This window comes from Syngnathoides biaculeatus, chromosome 13 (genome assembly GCF_019802595.1).
Source record: "Syngnathoides biaculeatus isolate LvHL_M chromosome 13, ASM1980259v1, whole genome shotgun sequence".
Lineage (NCBI taxonomy): Eukaryota > Metazoa > Chordata > Actinopteri > Syngnathiformes > Syngnathidae > Syngnathoides > Syngnathoides biaculeatus.
The window spans coordinates 22,202,495-22,220,523 of record NC_084652.1 but is presented as its reverse complement, the minus strand read 5'-3'; the positions used below and the strand labels follow the sequence as shown (position 1 = coordinate 22,220,523).

Genomic DNA, 18,029 nt, shown 5'->3' with positions numbered 1-18,029 from the left:
GGTGGCGCTGCTGTACACATGAATGACTGAAATAACAAGAGAAGAAACAATATTGTGGAGTCGTATCATAATAAAATAAAGCAGTCAGCGAGTTGTAATGCATTATGTCGGCTCTTATGAGGGCAATCCGAGTAAGTGAGTTCGGAGCTCCGTCCGTGCTCAAACTTTGCACCGATGTGAAAGTTCCACAGCCTGGAAGCGGACAAGTGAGTCTGCAGCGCACACGCCACGAAACTTCGCACATATGGAGAGTAATAATTACGTCAAAATTGTATCTATTTGGATGAACACTCTTCCAGTGTGTAATGCAAAACATGCAGCAAAAGGTCTTTTTAAATGTGCGTACCTGACCTTTAAAATGAAGCCCAATTTTGTGATTCATTTTTGTTATTTGATCGTTTTTCACAGTTGGGTATTTTTCAAATACCATGTTAATACGTGCAGTATATTGAGCAAAACTACAAACGCAACACCTTTGTTTTTGCTCCCATTTTTTTGTGAGCTAGACTCCAAGATCAAAAACTTTTTCTACATACACTAAATGGAAAAAAAAAAATACACTACTGTAGCGCCGGAGAAAAGGAGTCGGAGGCAGAGTGTCAGATACAGGAACAAAAGTTGTTTTATTGGCAGACATAAAACACTACTCGCATGACAGCGGGAACTTTGTGAACTGGTCACTCCGGAAGAGCAACAACAAAAACAGCCGGTGCGGAACTCCGCACCCCAACTCGAGGTCCCGCGGGTGAATTATGTAAACACCACAAAAGGCCCCCCAGAATTCACCCATAGTCAAAATCCTCGTGCCGTGGAGGGATGACAACCCGACCCCGGCGGGTGTGCACTGTAGGGGCCGAAGGGGGCGGGGCCGCACTGTCAATGAGTCACGGGACAAGGGCCCAGGTGGGGTCAAGGGCACCCCGGCAGGCGCAGGGGCACAGGGCAAAGGGGGACGACCCCGGCGCGGGGGGAGGGCCAACCCCAAACGCTGGGCAATGCGGGATGGCGGGTTTGACCCTGTCCACTGAAACAGTCTTGGGTCTGCCGCCAATGGCCACATTGGATTTGCCGGCGATGTGTTGGTTGTCCGTAGTGTACTCCGAGATGAACGACAGTTGGCGTTGCTGGCGGGCGGACCACGGGTCGCCCACCTTGGACATGGCGAAAGTGAGGGGTTTATGGTCCACATATGCCGTGAATTTACGGCCTTCCAATAGGGAGCGGAAGTGGCGGATCGCCAGCCAGAGGCCGAGGAGCTCTCTATCGAACGTGCTGTATTTGCACTCCCTGGGGACCATCTGACGGCTGAAAAAGGCAAGCGGTTCCCAGGCGCCGCCGACCCACTGTTCGAATACGGCTCCAACAGCGTAGTCCGATGCGTCGGTAGTGAGAGCGACAGGGGCCCCGTGGGTCCGGTGGGCCAGCATAGTGGCACGACTCAGCGCGGCCTTCGTAGTCTCAAAGGCTTCCATCCTCTCTGCCGTCCATTCAATGTCCCGGTTGGGGGCCTTGTCTTTAAGAGCCTCATAAAGTGGGTGCATGATGTGGGCCGCCCGGTGGATGAACCGGTGGTAGAAAGTCACCATCCCCAGGAACTCCCGGAGTCCCCGAGGCGCGCGAGGTCGGGGAAAAGCGGAGACGGCCTCCACCTTTGCCGGAAGGGGGACGGCGCCGTTCTTGTCGATGAGGTGCCCGAGGAATTGGATAGAGGGCACCCCAAAAACACACTTCGCCAGGTTGATGATCAGGCCATGCTTCTCGAGTCTTGCGAAGGTGTCACGGAGGTGCATCAGATGTTCATCCTCCGAGGAGCTGGCGACGAGGATGTCATCCAAATAGGCGAACACAAATTGCAAGTCCCTGAGCACAGAATCCATTAAATGTTGGAAAGATTGTGCCGCGTTTTTAAGACCAAACGGCATCATCAGAAAGTCAAACAGTCCAAACGGTGTGATTACAGGCGTCTTGGGCACGTCTGAGGGGTGCACGGGAACCTCGTGATACTCGCGCACCAGGTCGACCTTTGAGAACAGGATTTTTCCCGCCAGGTGGGCCGAGAAGTCCTGAATGTGTGGAACAGGGTAGCGGTCGGGCGTAGTGGCGTCGTTAAGGCGGCGGTAGTCACCACACGTTCGCCACCCGCCACTTGGTTTAGGGACGATGTGTAGCGGCGAGGCCCACGGGCTATCCGAGCGGCAGACGATGCCCAGGGGCTCCATGTTGGCAAACTCGGACTTAGCGACTGCTAGCTTCTCGGGGTCAAGCCGTCGGGCCCTCGCGTGAAACGGGGGGCCCTTGGTCTCAATGTGGTGCTCGACCCACGTTTAGTCGTGGCAGAGGAGAAAGTGGGCCGTGTCAAGCCAGGGAACTCACCAAGGAGGAGCTGGTACTTGGTGCTGTCTGAGAGCGAACGGGAGAGACCGCCATAAGTCGCCTCAATGCGGACGCAGGCAACCGTGAAGAAAGTCAGTGCATCCACCAGACGGCCCCTCTTAACATCCACCAGCAGCCCGTGGGCACAAAAAAAATCAGCGGCGAGGAGAGGGAAGGAGTGACAAAGTCCCATGTGAAGCGCTGACTCCCGAAACACAAGTCCACAGTCCTTATGCCATAAGAGCGGATAGGAGAGCCATTAGCGGACAGTAGGGGTGGCCCATGAGTCCCGCCAGCGGCGTCCTCCGCAGTGGCCGTCAGGACACTCCTCTGGGCACCAGTGTCGCAAAGGAATTCGCTCCCAGAAAGGGTGTCCTTGACGAACAGCAGCCGGCTCTTCGCGCCCACGCTCACGGCCGCCGCGGAGCGCGGGCTTTGACGTTTCCCGACGCGTCGTCGTTGCAAGGGGCGCGGCACCTCTTCGCTTTCGCACCGAAACGGGCGTGGAAGTAGCACAAGCCTGTGCCAGCACGGCCGTTGGTGGCGATGGGGCCCCTGCTGGATGCCACCCCCGCGCCCGGAGGCGAGTAACTGCGCGTCACGGCCAGCATCTCAGGGGAGAAGCGCTGGGTGGCCAGGAAGAAACGGTCGGCCTCCTCGACCAGGGCCCGGGGCTCAGTGACTGTACTGTTAACGAGCGCTGTCTGAACATGCGGTGGCATGTGCCTGAGAAAGAGTTCCATGAAAATGAAATTGGGCTCTTCCGTGCCCAGCAGGTTTAACATCATTTCCATTAGTTCGGAAGGTTTGCTGTCCCCCAGTCCATTAATAGCCAGCAGACGTCGGCCACGCTCCGGCCGTGAAAGCTCAAAAACCTTGAGAAAGTGAGCCTTGTTCCCAGCATACTTATCTTGGGCCGGTGGAGAGGTGATGAAGTTCACTGCTCTGGCTGCCGTTGAGCTCCCGAGGGCTGAGATAACGTAGTAATAACGCGTGGAATCATCTGAGATCCCGCAGAGGGCGAACTGAGCCTCCGTCTGCGCGAACCACGCTGCCGCGGACGTCTCCCAAAACTCCGGCAATTTGAGGATGGCGGTTGCCATGTTCGGTTCAGTCTCGAAAACGCCGGGACTGACGTCGGGGTCACCAGTGTAGCGCCCGAGAAAAGGAGTCGGAGTGTCGGACACAAGAACAAAACTTATTTTATTGGTAGACATCAAAACACTACTCGCATAACGGCGGGAACTCTGTGAACTGGTCACTCCGGAAGAGCAAGAACAAAAACAGTCCGTGCGGAACCCCGCAACCCAACTCGAGGTCCCGCGGGTGAATTATGTAAACACCACACTACATACCCTCAAATATTGTTCACAAATCTGTCTAATCACTTAGTGAGCAGTAGGCCTTGTCGGCATAATCCATCACACCTCACCGATGTGGCAGATCAAATTGCTGATTAGACGGCATGGGTTATTACACAGGTGTCCCTTATGATGGCCACAATAAAAGGCCACTATGCAATTCTCTCACACAGCACAAGATCTGAGGAAGTGTGCAAGTAGTGTGTTGACTGCAGGAATGTCCAACCTGTGGGGTGGGATGGATTATCTCGTCAAAAGAGATAATCACTAATAGTTTTAGCAACAATATTTGAGGGAAATGCCCTTTTTTGTATGTATAAATATTTGTAGACCCTTGAGTCCCAGTCATGAAAAAATCTGAGCAAAAACAAAAGTGTTGCATTTGTGTTTTTGTTCAGTGTATGGATAGGTTTCCAATTATGCCATCTTGTGTGTCATAGAGGTCAAAGAACACAGGTGATAGATGTAGTGTGAATTTTTTTTCCATCGTTAATTTATCCCATTGGTCAGAGGGGGGTGGTGACACACAAGATTGCGTAATTGCAAACCTATCCATATACAGTGGGTATGGAAAGCATTCTGATTCCCATAAATTTAAGTAAATTTAAATTCCATTCAAATTCTTTATTTCCATTCAATTTACACACGGCACCCTCATATTAACAGAAAAAAAATGAAATTGTTGAAATGTTTGCAATTTTATAAAAAATGAAACAGACCCAGCCATAAATAAGTATTCAAAATCTTTACTGTGACACTCCTATTTAACTATGGTGCTGTCAATTTCCACACCTAAAATGGTGTCCATGTGTGTTTGTTTTATAAGGATTGGACTTGATTTAGGAAAGCCACACACCTGTCTATAGAAGACCTAACAACTCACGGTGCATCTTAGACCAAATGAGAATCATGAGGTCAATAGAAACTGGCCAAAGAGCTGAGACAGAATTGTGGAAGGCACAGATCTGGCCACGGTTATTAAAAAAAAAAAAAATCTGCCACAAGGTTCCCAAGAATACAGTGGCCTCTATAATTCTGAAATGTAAAACATTTGGGATGACCAGAATCCTTTATAGAGCTGGTCGTCCGGTATTGATGGGCAAATGATACCGAGGCTTTGGAGCTTGTGTTACTCTTCCTGAAGCGAAACGTGCTTGAATCAAAACACCAGTGTCACAGATTGATGACACATCGCTGGTTGATGAAAATATTTCAAAGCTTTTCATTGGCTAATGGTGTTTCTATGGATTCTGAGCAAATGACAGCTGAAAGACAAACCATTTTCTTTAAAGGTTTTCCTTAAGAACACCACACACACGCACTCACACACATACAGACAGTTAAAGTAAACATATTGTACCATCTATGTATGAGCCCAAGAAATAAATCCATGTACTAATAATCATTGAATGAATACATTGAAAGTGTATCAGGCAAAACAAATCTTCTGTTGAGTACTTTCCAATCAAATAAGATTTAAATGTAATTACCATCAAAAAATAATTGTAATTAATTATAATTAATAATTATAAAATATTTTCATTTATCTCTACCTTTCAAAGAAAAGAAGATCAGAAAATACTGTGTAAAAAAACAGCTTTTTAATGTTGCTAAATAGCTGCTTGGTAAATAATCATGATTATAAATAATTTAATTTGCTATACAGTGCAGAACCTCTCACATCTTTTTAATTTGATACATTTTTAAATGTTTTATTATTAAGCAGCAGCTCAACAAATTTTGGTTAAAAAAAAAAAATCACTTCCTTTTCTTGCTTGTGTACTTTCATGTGCTTTGCTGTAGGTGTTAATCCGTGTCCATGCCTGCGGAGTGAACCCTGTGGAAACATACATCCGAGCTGGGACATACAGCCGAAAGCCTTCGCTCCCGTACACACCTGGCACTGATGCAAGCGGTGTGGTGGAATGTGTTGGCAAAGGCGTCACAGCAGTGAAGGTTAAAAACACATCAGTCATCCACGTCAACATGATTAAAGGCCTCTTTATACTCCTGCACTCGTGGGCCCAACAGCACCCACATTGCATCACATGACCGGAGCAAGTCTACATGAGTTTGAAAAAATTGTTACTGTGCGTAAAATCCCGTGAAGATCATTTCTCATGATTGGTCTGTTTTAGTTACACACTGTGATGACGAACTCACTATTCCTCTCGATTCCACATAGCACCTATGGCGGTGCATAATTGATCAATTATCCAGCATAATTAAACTCCTCATCTGGTGATCTAGGTCATTTTTTTTTTCGAGCAGCCACTGTTATACGGTCACCATCGTTTGTTGCTTTGTTCCGTGTTCCGGAATGGAAAGTAATAACTGCTACTGGAAATGGCTAAAAGAACGCAAATTCCACCCTCTGGTGTCCTAGCCAAAAGCAGCTGTAGCGACTGTGGAACACCCCACAGGTTAACAGGCTTATTGGGAACTGATGGGGTCCACAATTGGGTATAATATGAAGTTCCCTGAATTTCTCTATCATTCACAAGCAAAGATGGGGCAGGACTTAGCTGTTTGTGAACAAGTGTGCAACTAAACATTTGAACAGTTTAAGGACAATGTTCCTCAATGTAAAATTGTAAGGAATTTTGGGATTTCATCATCCACGGTCCATAATATCACCAGAAGGTTTAGAGAATCCAGAGAAATCATGGCATCAAGGCCAAAAGCTAACATTGAATGCCCGTGTCCTTCGATTCCTCAGGCAACTCTGCATTAAAAACCGACATCAATGTGTAAAGGATATCACTGCACAGGTTCAGGAACACTTCAGAAAACCAATGTCAGTAAATGCTGAAAGGTACAAACAGGTTTTGGAGAAACATATGCTGCCATTTAAGCAAGTTTTTTTCATGAACACCCCTGCTCACTTCAGCAAGATAATGCAAAACCACATTCCGCACGTATTAAAACAGTGTGGCTTCTTAGTAAAAGAGTGCAGGTAGTAGACTGATGTGCTTGCAGTCCAGACCTGTCTTCCATTGAAAATGTGTGATGCATTATGAAATGTAAAATACGACAACAGAGACCCCAGACTTTTGAAGAGCTGAAGATGTACATAAATCAATAATAGGAAAGAATTCCACCTAAAAAGCTCTTTTGTTACAATACTACAGGACATGTATGAGGGCAGCAAAACAGTGGTGAGGTGTGCCGTTGGTGTGTCACAAGAATTTAAGGTGAACTATGATGTTCGCAGACGATATTATGATCTGCAGTGAAAGCAGGGAGCAGGCAGAGGAACAATTAGAAAGATGGAGGCACGCATTGGAAAGGAGAGGAATGAAGATTAGCCGAAGTAAAATAGAATATATATGCATAAATGTGAGGGGCGGAAAAGGAGGAGTGAAGCTCCAGGGAGAAGAGATAGTGAGGGTGGACGACTTCAAATACTTGGGGTCAACAATACAGAGCAATGGAGAGTGTGGTAAAGAAGTGAAGAAACGGGTCAAGGCGGGGTGGAACAGTTGGCGGAAGGTGTCTGGTGTTCTATGCGACAGAAGAGTCTCCGCTAGGATGAAGGGAAAAGTTTATAAAACAGTGGTGAGGCCGGCTATGATGTACATATTAGAGACGGTGGCACAGAAGAAACAACAGGAAGCAGAATTGGAGGTAGCAGAAATGAAGATGCTTAGGTTCTCGCTTGGAGTGAACAGGTTGGATAGGATTAGAAATGAGCTCATTAGAGGGATAGCCAAAGTTGGATGTTTTGGAGACAAAGGTAGAGAGTGCAGACTTCGATGGTTTGGACATGTTCAGAGGCGAGAGAGTGAGTGTATTGGTAGAAGGGTGCTGAGGATGGAGCTGCCAGGCAAAAGAGTGAGAGGAAGACCAAAGAAAAGGTTGATGGATGTTGTGAGGCAGGACATGAGGACAGTGGGTGTTAGAGAGGAGGATGCACGAGATAGGCTTAGATGGAAAAAAGATGACAAGCTGTTTGTGACCCCTCACGGGACAAGCCGAAAGAGAAAAAAAAGAATTCCACCGAAAATGCTTCAACAATTAGTGTCCTCAGTTCCCAAACTTTTATCGAATGTTGTTGAAAGAAAAGGTTATATAACACTGGTAAACATGACCCTGTCCCAGCTTTTTGGAACTTGGTGCAGCCATAAACTTCCAAGTTAATGATTATTTGCTATAAACAATTGAGTTTATCAGTTTGAACTTGAAATATCTCGTCTATGTAGTGTATCCAATTAAGTATAGGTTAAACACAATTCGCAAATCTTTGTATTCTTTTTATTTAACACAACATCCCAACTTCTTTGGAATAGGGTTTTTACATTTGTTTCTCTTCGAGATATTTTAAGTCTGTGTGTTGAAACAGTATACAATATACCTTCAAGAGTCTGCTAAAATAAAGAATAAATGACCAAGAAAATGCCTGTGCATAATGCATGGTTTAATCTCAAATATAAGGAATGAAATCTTACAACTGAACTCATCGTCCAGGTCAGTTTTAACAGACCTCGTGTAACTTGATGAAATAATGGCCCCAATAACGACTTCTAAATGTAAAGAATTGTAAAATTAATAAATAAAATAATTGTGTCATTCTCCAGAGTACTAGATTTAACTCATACTGCCATCTAAACATTTCTAATCAAAAACATGTACAAAAGGTGCAATTGTGCAATAGCTTCAACAATCAAACATAAGTGATTTGAAACTTACAAATAACCACAGATTCACAGTGCTTTTAAATGTGAAGTCTGTGTAGTTTCTATGATGTACTTTACATGTGTTCGTGTATTGATGTCTTCCAGCCAGGAGATCGTGTTTTTACCACATCAACCCAGTCTGGAGGTTATGCAGAGTTTGCTGTAACCACAGAAGAAAGCATCCACAAACTGCCCGATACTTTAGACTTCAAACAGGGGGCAGCCATTGGCATCCCATACTTCACAGCCTACAGAGCTTTGGTTCATAAGTAAGACACGACGACAAAACAAGCAAGCTGGTGATCTGAATATCTTTCCAGAAAAAAACAAAATAGGGTTCTTTGTCTAGCCAATTTTATTTCTTTGACATTAATTCACAAGAGAAGGCACAAGGAAGCATTTTTTACATTATTCAAAGTATTATTTGGATGAATAAAAATAATGCTCTGGTGGCTTATGGTATTGCTGCTACTAAAACAATTCTGTATGACTGTATTTGTAATTGTCATTTGTTTGTCAGTTTTCTCTTGGTACTGTGACAACATTAAATGCCAACATTAAAAAAAAATGTGCATTTTAGATGGAAGACTGTATATTGTCTGTGTGTACACTGCGTTTATGCAGTGCATAGTCCAGGCTGCACCCTCCCACTGACACAAAGTCATCTGAAGTGGGTTTCATCAGACATCCAACCCCTAATAGATGGATTTTTACTTAAATCCAAATCAACAGATGAAGTGAGTTTTATGGTATTTTTTCTGTTTAAGAGCTCATGTAAAGCCTGGAGATACTGTTCTCATCCATGGAGCTAGTGGAGGGGTAAGAGTTATTTTTATTTCATTTTATTTATTTATTTATTTATTTGCACATGCACAATTTCAAAAAAACATACATGACCAAAAATAATCAGATTTTGTGTGCATAGGTTGGTCTGGCAGCATGTCAGCTCTCCCGTGTGTTGGGCCTGAGGGTGCTGGGGACAGCCGGGTCCAAAGAGGGAATGGAGCTTGTGGTCAAAAATGGAGCTCACATGGCATTTAATCACAGAGAGGATGACTATACTGGCAAAATAATGGTACAGTCATGAACATCTCACTTGATGTCATTTCATGAATTTAACTTTGGCCTACACTTACTTAGCAATCCAATCTGAGAGCTTTTTCTAATATGACTTTGTAGTCAAATGAGGAAACCAAAATGAGAAACTGATGGCAGCATAATGCACAGGTTTTAAACAACTGCAGTCATTCACATTTGAAAAATGACGAGTGTGGTCAGTCATGCCTGCAGATAAAGTTACGGTTGTGTGTTGTTTGTAATTATGAGCGTACCACTTTAAGAACGGAGGGGGGCAGTTTCAGGTAAGCTAGGAAGTAGAAGTAGGCTGAGCAGAAGCTGTTGTTAGAGATAATGTGCTTCCATGTTAAAAAAAAAAAAAAAGACGTCAGGCTGTGGTTCACTGTGCTGGATCGGTTTGCGCTGAGTGTGCAACAAGTGCGCACTTGCGCAGTTTAGAAGGAACATTGGTCAAGACTACACAAGATAAGCGACGTCTTTCAATATACATGTATTTCTACTCGTAACAAATTTTACGCATGTGATTTTTCGTGCTCGACTGTGCAGATTAGCGATGGCGGGCGCATCCAAATCACAGTAACTGCGACTGTACTACACGATATTGGTGAAAGCACAACTTTTGATACAGATCTCATTAGGTTGTGTGCTTTGTCTTCTAATAGTGTTATATTGTTTCAGGAAGCCACAGAAGGCCAGGGAGTTGATGTGATTGTGGAGATGTTGTCAAACATCAACCTCAACAAAGACCTCCAAATGATGGCATTTGGAGGACGTGTTGCGGTCAGTATTATCTGGGCTTATGTAGGCAGTAAGGATTTTGGGGCACGATCAGAAAGTTTAAAAAAAAAAAAAAAGATATCACCGATCTGATCACAAGATGGAACAGTGTGTCTTTTTAAATAACTTCTTCCTTCAGAAATATTCTCTAGTCACATTGTGTATTCTAATGAGAGAGATCAAATCAACATTAGAGCACGACGAAAATAATGGGTGCTAACTTACTTTAATTGAATTACTTTATTGTAATTAAATAACTTCACACACATCGAAACATGAGATAACAATTCGACAGAACCCCAGCACGTTTATGCACAACACTAAGTGCTAGAATTAGCTTGCTAGGCTGCATAACGTTTTGTTGCCTGTTTGCTCTTCTTAAAAGTACAGAAACATACCCCGAGCAAGGCTGACACGAATGTCTTCTCCTGAGCACCAGTGACCACCAGCACACATTTGTCCCCATTTTGTTCCTACAGTGCTGTGAAAAAATATTCACCCCCTTACTGTTTTCAGTTTCTTTTTCATATCTATCCTACACATAGGTTTCAAATCATCAAACCAATTTTAATATGACTCCAAGTCAATCAAAGGAAATACAAAATGCTGTTTTTAAATGACAATTCAATTTATTAAGGCACATAAAATCCATACCTTTCTGACCCTCTATGAAAAGGTAATTGTCCCCTGAACCTCATAATAGGTTCTGCCACCCTTGTCAGCAATAACTGAAATCAAGCATTTGTCATAATTGTTGATGAGTCTTTCACATCGCTCTGGAGAAAAGGTGTCCCACTCTTTGCAGAATTGTTTCAACTCCACCATATTGGAGTTTTTTTTTTTTTAAGCACAAACTGCCGGTTTAAGGTCACACTGCAGCATTTCAATTGGATTTAAATCCCCACTTTGACTTGGCCTCTCCAAACTCTTTTTTTTTTTTTTTTTTTTTTTTTTTTTTTGAGCCATTGGATTCAGGATTTTCTGGTGCACAGATGAATTAAATTTTCCCTCAATCACAGCAAGTTGTCTTGGTCCTGAGCCAGCAAAGCAGCCCCAGACCATCACACTGCCACCACCATGCTTCACTGTTGGCATAATGTTCTTTTTATCAAATGTTGTGCCATTTTACACCAGATGTAATGGGCTGCACACATTCCAAAAAGTTCTTTTTTTTTTGACTCGTCAGTCCACAGAATGTTTCTCCAAAACTCTCAAGGATGATCAAGATGGTTTTCGGCAAATGTGAGCCAAGCCTTTGTATTCTTTGCTACCAGCAGGAATTTCCCCCTGCGACCTCTCCCATGGATGCTATTTTTGGCCATTGTCTTTCTTATGATAGAGTTATGAACACTGACTGACATAATGGCTCTGACAGTGGTTTGCTGGACCCCGAACCCCTTGGAAATGTCTTTATCTTTTTCCAGACTGATGGATTTCAATGTTTCTCATTTCCTCTTGAATTTCTTTAGATCGTGCCATGCTGCATTGGTTCTTGACATCTTGTAGCCTATTTCACATTCTCTGACAGTTTCTATTGAAGTGATTTCTTGATTCAACAAGTATTGTGGTAATTAGGTTTAGATATGGCTTGTGAAATTGAACTTACCTTTCCCAAATTTGTGGTGAGTCAGTGACTTTGTGATTTAACTAGGAGTGGGCAAATACTATTTCACCGAGGGTCAGAAAGGTTTGAATTTTTTTAATTTACGCCTTAAAGTGCGGGTGACATCCCTATAAACATTCTAAAATAGATATTGTAATGAAAAATACATATAACAGTATTCACTTCAATGTCTATACGAAAAAAAAAAAGTGAGCGGAGAGCACGTCATCCATGCACAAAGTTGCGCAATTGAGTGTTCCTCGACATCCAAGTGGTCGCCATATTAGTCGCGTCATCTGTCCTTGACGTCATCGTCACTTCTGCTGTTGAAAACGCGCAGTGCCTGCTACTATGGAAGCCGAACAACAGAGATATTCAGATTTTTCCAACGCCCCTTCTGACACGGAAGCTCTTTTCGAAAAGGACAACACCACACAACCAAGTGAAGTTAACGGGGCAATATTACACTATTGTTTCGAGCCCTCAGGGCAATATTACACGATTGTTTCGAGCCATATTCAGATGATATGCCATCACGGCCAAACCGGATCCCGTCCGATCCACATCCGCGGCGGAGATGACCCATCGCGGCTCATCACAGCCGGCCGGTGTGGCTCATGACGGAGCCGAGCGGTGCCGCTTTGTGTTTACAGTCGAGCCGGCGCGCTTCATGCTCGCACGCGACTGAGTAACGCATTCTCGGCTGCGTTCTTCAGAGCCGCCCCCGTCGCAAAGCCCGACGTGCAGCCTTCGCAGAAGATGTGACCGCCGAACGCGGCGCCTCAGCCGGTGTGGCTGAGTTTCGGCCCGCCGTGCTATATAAGGAGGGGGTGGAGCCGAGCTATGTTGCAGGCTGAATGAGACATTGCTGGCTGGGCGACGCGCACATCGACACATTTCATAGGCGGATCTTTTGTTACGTCATGAGAGAGACCGATTACGTTGTCCGCCCCAAACTATTATTTTTTTTTTTTAGTAGCTGTATGTGCGCATCAACACATTTCATACGCGGATCTTTTACTAGGTTATGAGAGAGCCCGATTACGTTGTCCGCCCCAAACTATTTATTTTTTTTTTTTTAGAAGCTGTATACACACCTACCTGTTATTTGGAACCCACAAAGCTCTCGTCCTTTGCACCCGTGCAATCCATTTTTCACAACGAACAGGGTCTCTTTCAAACTTATGAAGGGTAAATCCATTCTCCCGAGTGTTCAAGCAATGTCCAGCAATCCAATGAGCCGGCATTTTGGCTAACACGAAGGAACAACGAGCTACCTTCGCGGAGATAAAACTAATAGAAACAATGAGTCCACTTGAGGGCAGTCCTGCCATGTACGTCACTTCCTGCTTCTCGAAAACAAATCCCTCGAGAGGATTTTCATGGCGGGAGTTACAAAATGCTGTATATGTCAAAATCATGTTTTGTGGTGGGAAAAACGCATGGGTCTGTCGGCTGCCATTTTTTCATTAATAACATACTAAAAATCATGCATTTCATGACTGTGGCACTTTAAAGTCGTCACTTCCTAGTTCTTCACGACAACAAATTCCTGAGAGGATTTTCATGGCGGGAGTTACAAAAAGCTGTATACGTCAAAATCATGTTTTGTGGTGAAAAAACACATGGGACCATATTGGCTGTGGGTTTTTCATTAATGATATACCAAAAATCATCTGTTTGACGACACTTGAGCTTTAATAACCTGAATTGTCATTTGAAAACTGGACTTTTAATTTCCTTGGGTTTTCTCCGAGTTATATCAAAATTGGTTCTAGGATTTGAAATCTTTGTGTGTGATGGAAAAATACAAAAATCAAATACATTTTCACAGCACTGTTTAATACGCACGACGTGATGGATTAGTCTTGTCATCGCCATTGTAATGAGTCTATCCAGTAACGTTTTAGTTGACAAGATTAAGCTCAGTGATCGTAAAAGACGTCATGTGGTGGGATAAGAATACAGGATTTATTGCAGCGGTCTGATATCGTCCAATCGTGAAAGAGCAATTTTGTCTTGTTATCTGATCCAGCTCTTACATGTTGTCTCTCCCACACTGCCAAAACATTTTTTTCATTTTATACAAAAAGGCTAAAACTAAATGAGCTTTTGGAGTCAAATATGCTGTACACGATGGTAATGCAGGATAAATGTCTTTTGTGGAGCATTGATTTGATTGACAAGTTAATGATATTAAAGCCAATCAGCCGATCAGCATAAATCAGGGCGATCAGATCGGTGTATAATCCAGTATTATCGGTCATCACAGTAGTATCCGAAGCGGAAAAGTTGTTCCTAAATATTAAATCATGTACATTTGTTTTTTCCGTTCAGCTACATGTATGAGCATGTTGTCTTTTCTTTAGGTTGTTGGCTCCAGAGGCTCCATAGACTTTAACCCTAGAGACACAATGGGCAAAGAGACCAGCATCATAGGCGTTTCCCTCTTCTCTGCCACACCGGTAAACTAATAGCAAATGTAACTTCAACTGGCATGAACACCAATAGGTTCAAAATAGTAGGTAAAATATAAAATAGCATAGCAAAGTGACAAAAAAATAAATTGGCATATGTATTGTATAAGATTTTGAGTTAAGGCATATTGTTGATCCATTCATTTTCTTCAACGCTTTTCCTCACAAGGGTTGCAGAAGTGCTGGAGCCTAATCCAGATGTCAATGGGGAGGAGGCAGGGTACACCCTGAACTCGTCAGCCAATTGCAAGGCACATAGAGATAAACAGCCCCACTCGCAATCACACATAGGAGAAATTTCGAGTGTCCAATTAATGTTGCATGTTTTTGGGATGTGGGAGGAAACCGGAGTGCCTGGAGAAAACCCACGCAGGCACGGGGAGAACATGCAAACTCCATACAGGGAGGGCTGGGATTGAACCCGGGTCCTCAGAACTGTGAGGCCAACGCTTTCCAGGTGTGGGACCGTGCCGCCGCATATTGTTGAATTTTTTTATTTTGTTATTTTTAACTTCCAGTTCTCTTCGAACAGCAAACTCCTCAATTGCATGGACGAGCAATGGTTTCCCAATTGATTCATTCACAAAACAACCTCCATCAATGAAACTGTAATCAAATGCTACCTTTTTAATGGGCAGAGCAATGTACGATAGTTGAAAATCATTTTTACAGCTAATGTCTGGATTCATGGCACATCTTGGAAGCCCCACATCTTTGAACTGCCATGATCAGAAAATATATTTGTGTCCTTCTCAATTTCTAATTTTTGCATACTTTACCCACTTTGCTTAAAGGACTAGTGTCATCCCTATAAACATTCTAAAATAGATATTGAAATGAAAAATACATATAAGATTATTCACTTCAATGTCTACACGAAAAAATAAATGAGCGGAGAGCGTGTCATCCATGTGGAAAGTTGCGAAAGTCTCATTTGACATCCAAGTGGTCGCCATATTGGCTGCATCTACTGTCTGTGACATCACCCCGGACATTCGCCATTGAAAACATGCTGTGGCCCTTACTATTTAGACAGACACGGAAGCTCTTTTCAAAGAAAACATCTCACAACCGAGTGAAGTGTCCGGGGCAATATTACCCCATTGTTTCGAGCCATATTTAGATGACATGTGGATCACGGTGAAACCACCTCCCTGCCCTATCCACCTCCGCGTGGCGGTGATAAACGCCCACTTCCGCAGCGGACATGAGCCACCACAGCGATGAGCCTACAAGGCCGTGGCCGCTAGGATCCACAAGGCCTGGGGAGGCCGCCCTTCAGCGTTTCCTGCATGGAAGCCTTCCGATGCGCACATTGACACATTTAGCAACCCTGATTTATGGATTACGCCCCACCCCCAAATATTGTTGTTGTTTTTATGCGCACATCAACACATTTCATACACGGATCTTTTGCTACGTTATGAGAGAGACCGATTACATGGGCCGCCCCAAACTATTTTTTTTTAGTAGCTGTATACACACCTACCTGTCATTTGGAACCCACAAAGCTCTCGTCCTTTGGACCAATGCAATCCATTTTTCACAACGAACCAGGTCTCTTGCAAACTTATGAAGGGTAAATCCATCCTCCCGAGTGCTCCAGCAATGTCCAACAATGCAACGAGGCGGCATTTTGGCTAACACGAAGGAACAACGAGCTACCTTCGCGGAGATAAAACTAATAGAAACAATTGAGTCCACTTGAGGGCAGTCCTGCCATGTACGTCACTTCCTGCTTCTTCTCGAAAACAAATCCCTGAGAGGATTTTCATGGCGGGAGTTACAAAAAGCTGTATATGTCAAAATCATGTTTTGTGGTGGGAAAAACGCATGGGTCCGTCGGCTGCCGTTTTTTCATTAATAACATACTAAAAATCATGCATTTCATGACTGTGGCACTTTAAGGTCATCAAAGGTATGTAAGTGTGAAACAAAAGTAACGAAACTAAAAACTAAAAAATTCTGTTTTTAAATGCTGCTTTGATTTGGTCTGTTGGAGAAAAACAGATTTTTTTTTTTCATGCTACCTGGACTTTAGAGGGAAAAACAACCCCAGGAACAACAGCTGTAAAATGTTTTTCTTTAATTCACAATGAGTCTTTCACATCTCTCTGAAGATCTTGTAACCATTATTCCTTGCTTACTTTGCTCAGTGAAAGTGAATGCAGCTTTCACAGAATCTTTTACCAGCCACACTACTCACACACCACACTCATGATTAACAAAGAGCGTAATTCCTTTTTTCCACACAGAGCCAGGTAGCTTTTAATTTTTTTCCTTTAAGAAATAAAATCACCATTTTAAAATAACATGCTGTTTATTTGTGTTGTCTTTGAGATTTACATTTGTTTGATGAACTTAAAGTTAGTAAACTATGTATGCACAAAAAAATTCAGAAGGGGATCATTTTTCTTTTTACAATATTGTAAAAGGATACAAAATGCTTCTTCTTCAATGCATTTTTTACGCTAATGAGATTTTAATTATTGAATAGTCCATTCAGTAGAACTTTGTCCTCACTTAGGTGGAGAGGAAGGAGTGTGCAGCGCTGCTCTTTGCTGGGATGGAAGATGGTTGGCTGTGTCCAATTGTCAGTAACCAGTATCACCTGGACAAGGCTGCTCAGGCCCACCATGACATCATCAACTCTCGGGGGGCCACTGGAAAGATTGTGCTGATCATGTGTTAATGTAACCAAAGTATAGGAACAGGTTTTAGTTGAAAAACAAATCAAGGAGTTATGTGATATTTACATGTAAATCCAATGGAATTGGTCTTTGGACAGTATGTTAAGAATGTCGCTTACTTCCAAGGGGATTTGATTGATCTAGAAGTAATGCTGATGATTGTTTTAATCAGTTCCTAAAATTGTTCTAATATCCTTTTAAGATCATTCTTTTAATGTCTTCAATACATTTTAGTCGCAAAAAAACTGTTGTGTCCGTCAGACATTAAATCCTCTCTTCTCAGGTGACAGCTGATGCTACTGAGCATGCGCCACAGTGCCTTAGGTAACCTAAGTTACATACTGTGTACATGGCACATATTGGAGTCGATGAGGCCCATTCTTCTTTATTGATCCTTAGTGATAGATATCCTAGTTGTTGTATGTATTTGTAGAACATAATCAGCAGGCATTGAGCTGATCGTCAGGTGAGTTGCCTTCTTTGCTCACACAACCAATTGTGTTTGTTTTAGTACAGGTCTTTTATGTTGAGGAAATGAAAGATAAATAAATTTCACAGCTGTACCATTCATCATATTGGAGTCCCTTTTATATATATTCTTAAAAATAACAATCTTGATCTGATGACATGAAAGAAAACAGGAAATTTAAAATGAAACTGGTTTCCACTTATAGGCGATGTCCATAAATATTTTTTACCTTCAGTTAGCTAGCTGCAGGACTCCTGTGATCCTTGTGAAGATAAGCGGCTTGGGAAATGAGCATGGGCACGAATATCATAGAACCATCCAGTCCTAAAATCAATGGAGGTTAAGTTGTGAATCATGACTATCAAATCGAAATTGTATACTGTATTTGAAAGACATTTGTATCATTACAGCATATGTCTATGACATACGTGAAAATATAGCTCAATGATGTTAATCATATCGTTAAAGAAAATGTATCCATGCAAATACTGTAAGGAAACCACAGAGTAAATTTACTTTCATTCAT

At 43.1% G+C, this 18,029-nt stretch overlaps 1 protein-coding gene across 1 annotated transcript; it reads left to right on the top strand.

Annotated features, from left to right (window-relative positions):
• Positions 1-45: 45 nt before the first annotated feature.
• On the top strand, positions 46-17,607 carry cryz (crystallin, zeta (quinone reductase)). The gene is made up of 8 exons (XM_061840286.1): positions 46-206; positions 5,538-5,690; positions 8,516-8,679; positions 9,178-9,229; positions 9,336-9,485; positions 10,166-10,267; positions 14,237-14,332; positions 16,872-17,607. Exons 1-8 carry the CDS (start codon positions 105-107, stop codon positions 17,034-17,036), a joined length of 984 nt encoding a protein of 327 aa, XP_061696270.1. The 5' UTR covers positions 46-104; the 3' UTR covers positions 17,037-17,607.
• The last annotated feature ends 422 nt before the right edge of the window (positions 17,608-18,029 follow it).

Excerpts from the sequence above, each read along its gene's own strand:
- cryz (XM_061840286.1), top strand. The coding sequence starts at position 105 with ATGTCGGCTCTTATGAGGGCAATCCGAGTAAGTGAGTTCGGAGCTCCG. Across the intron at positions 8,680-9,177 it reads TACAGAGCTTTGGTTCATAA|AGCTCATGTAAAGCCTGGAG; the intron begins GTAAGACACGAC and ends TTTCTGTTTAAG. Across the intron at positions 9,486-10,165 it reads ACTATACTGGCAAAATAATG|GAAGCCACAGAAGGCCAGGG; the intron begins GTACAGTCATGA and ends ATATTGTTTCAG.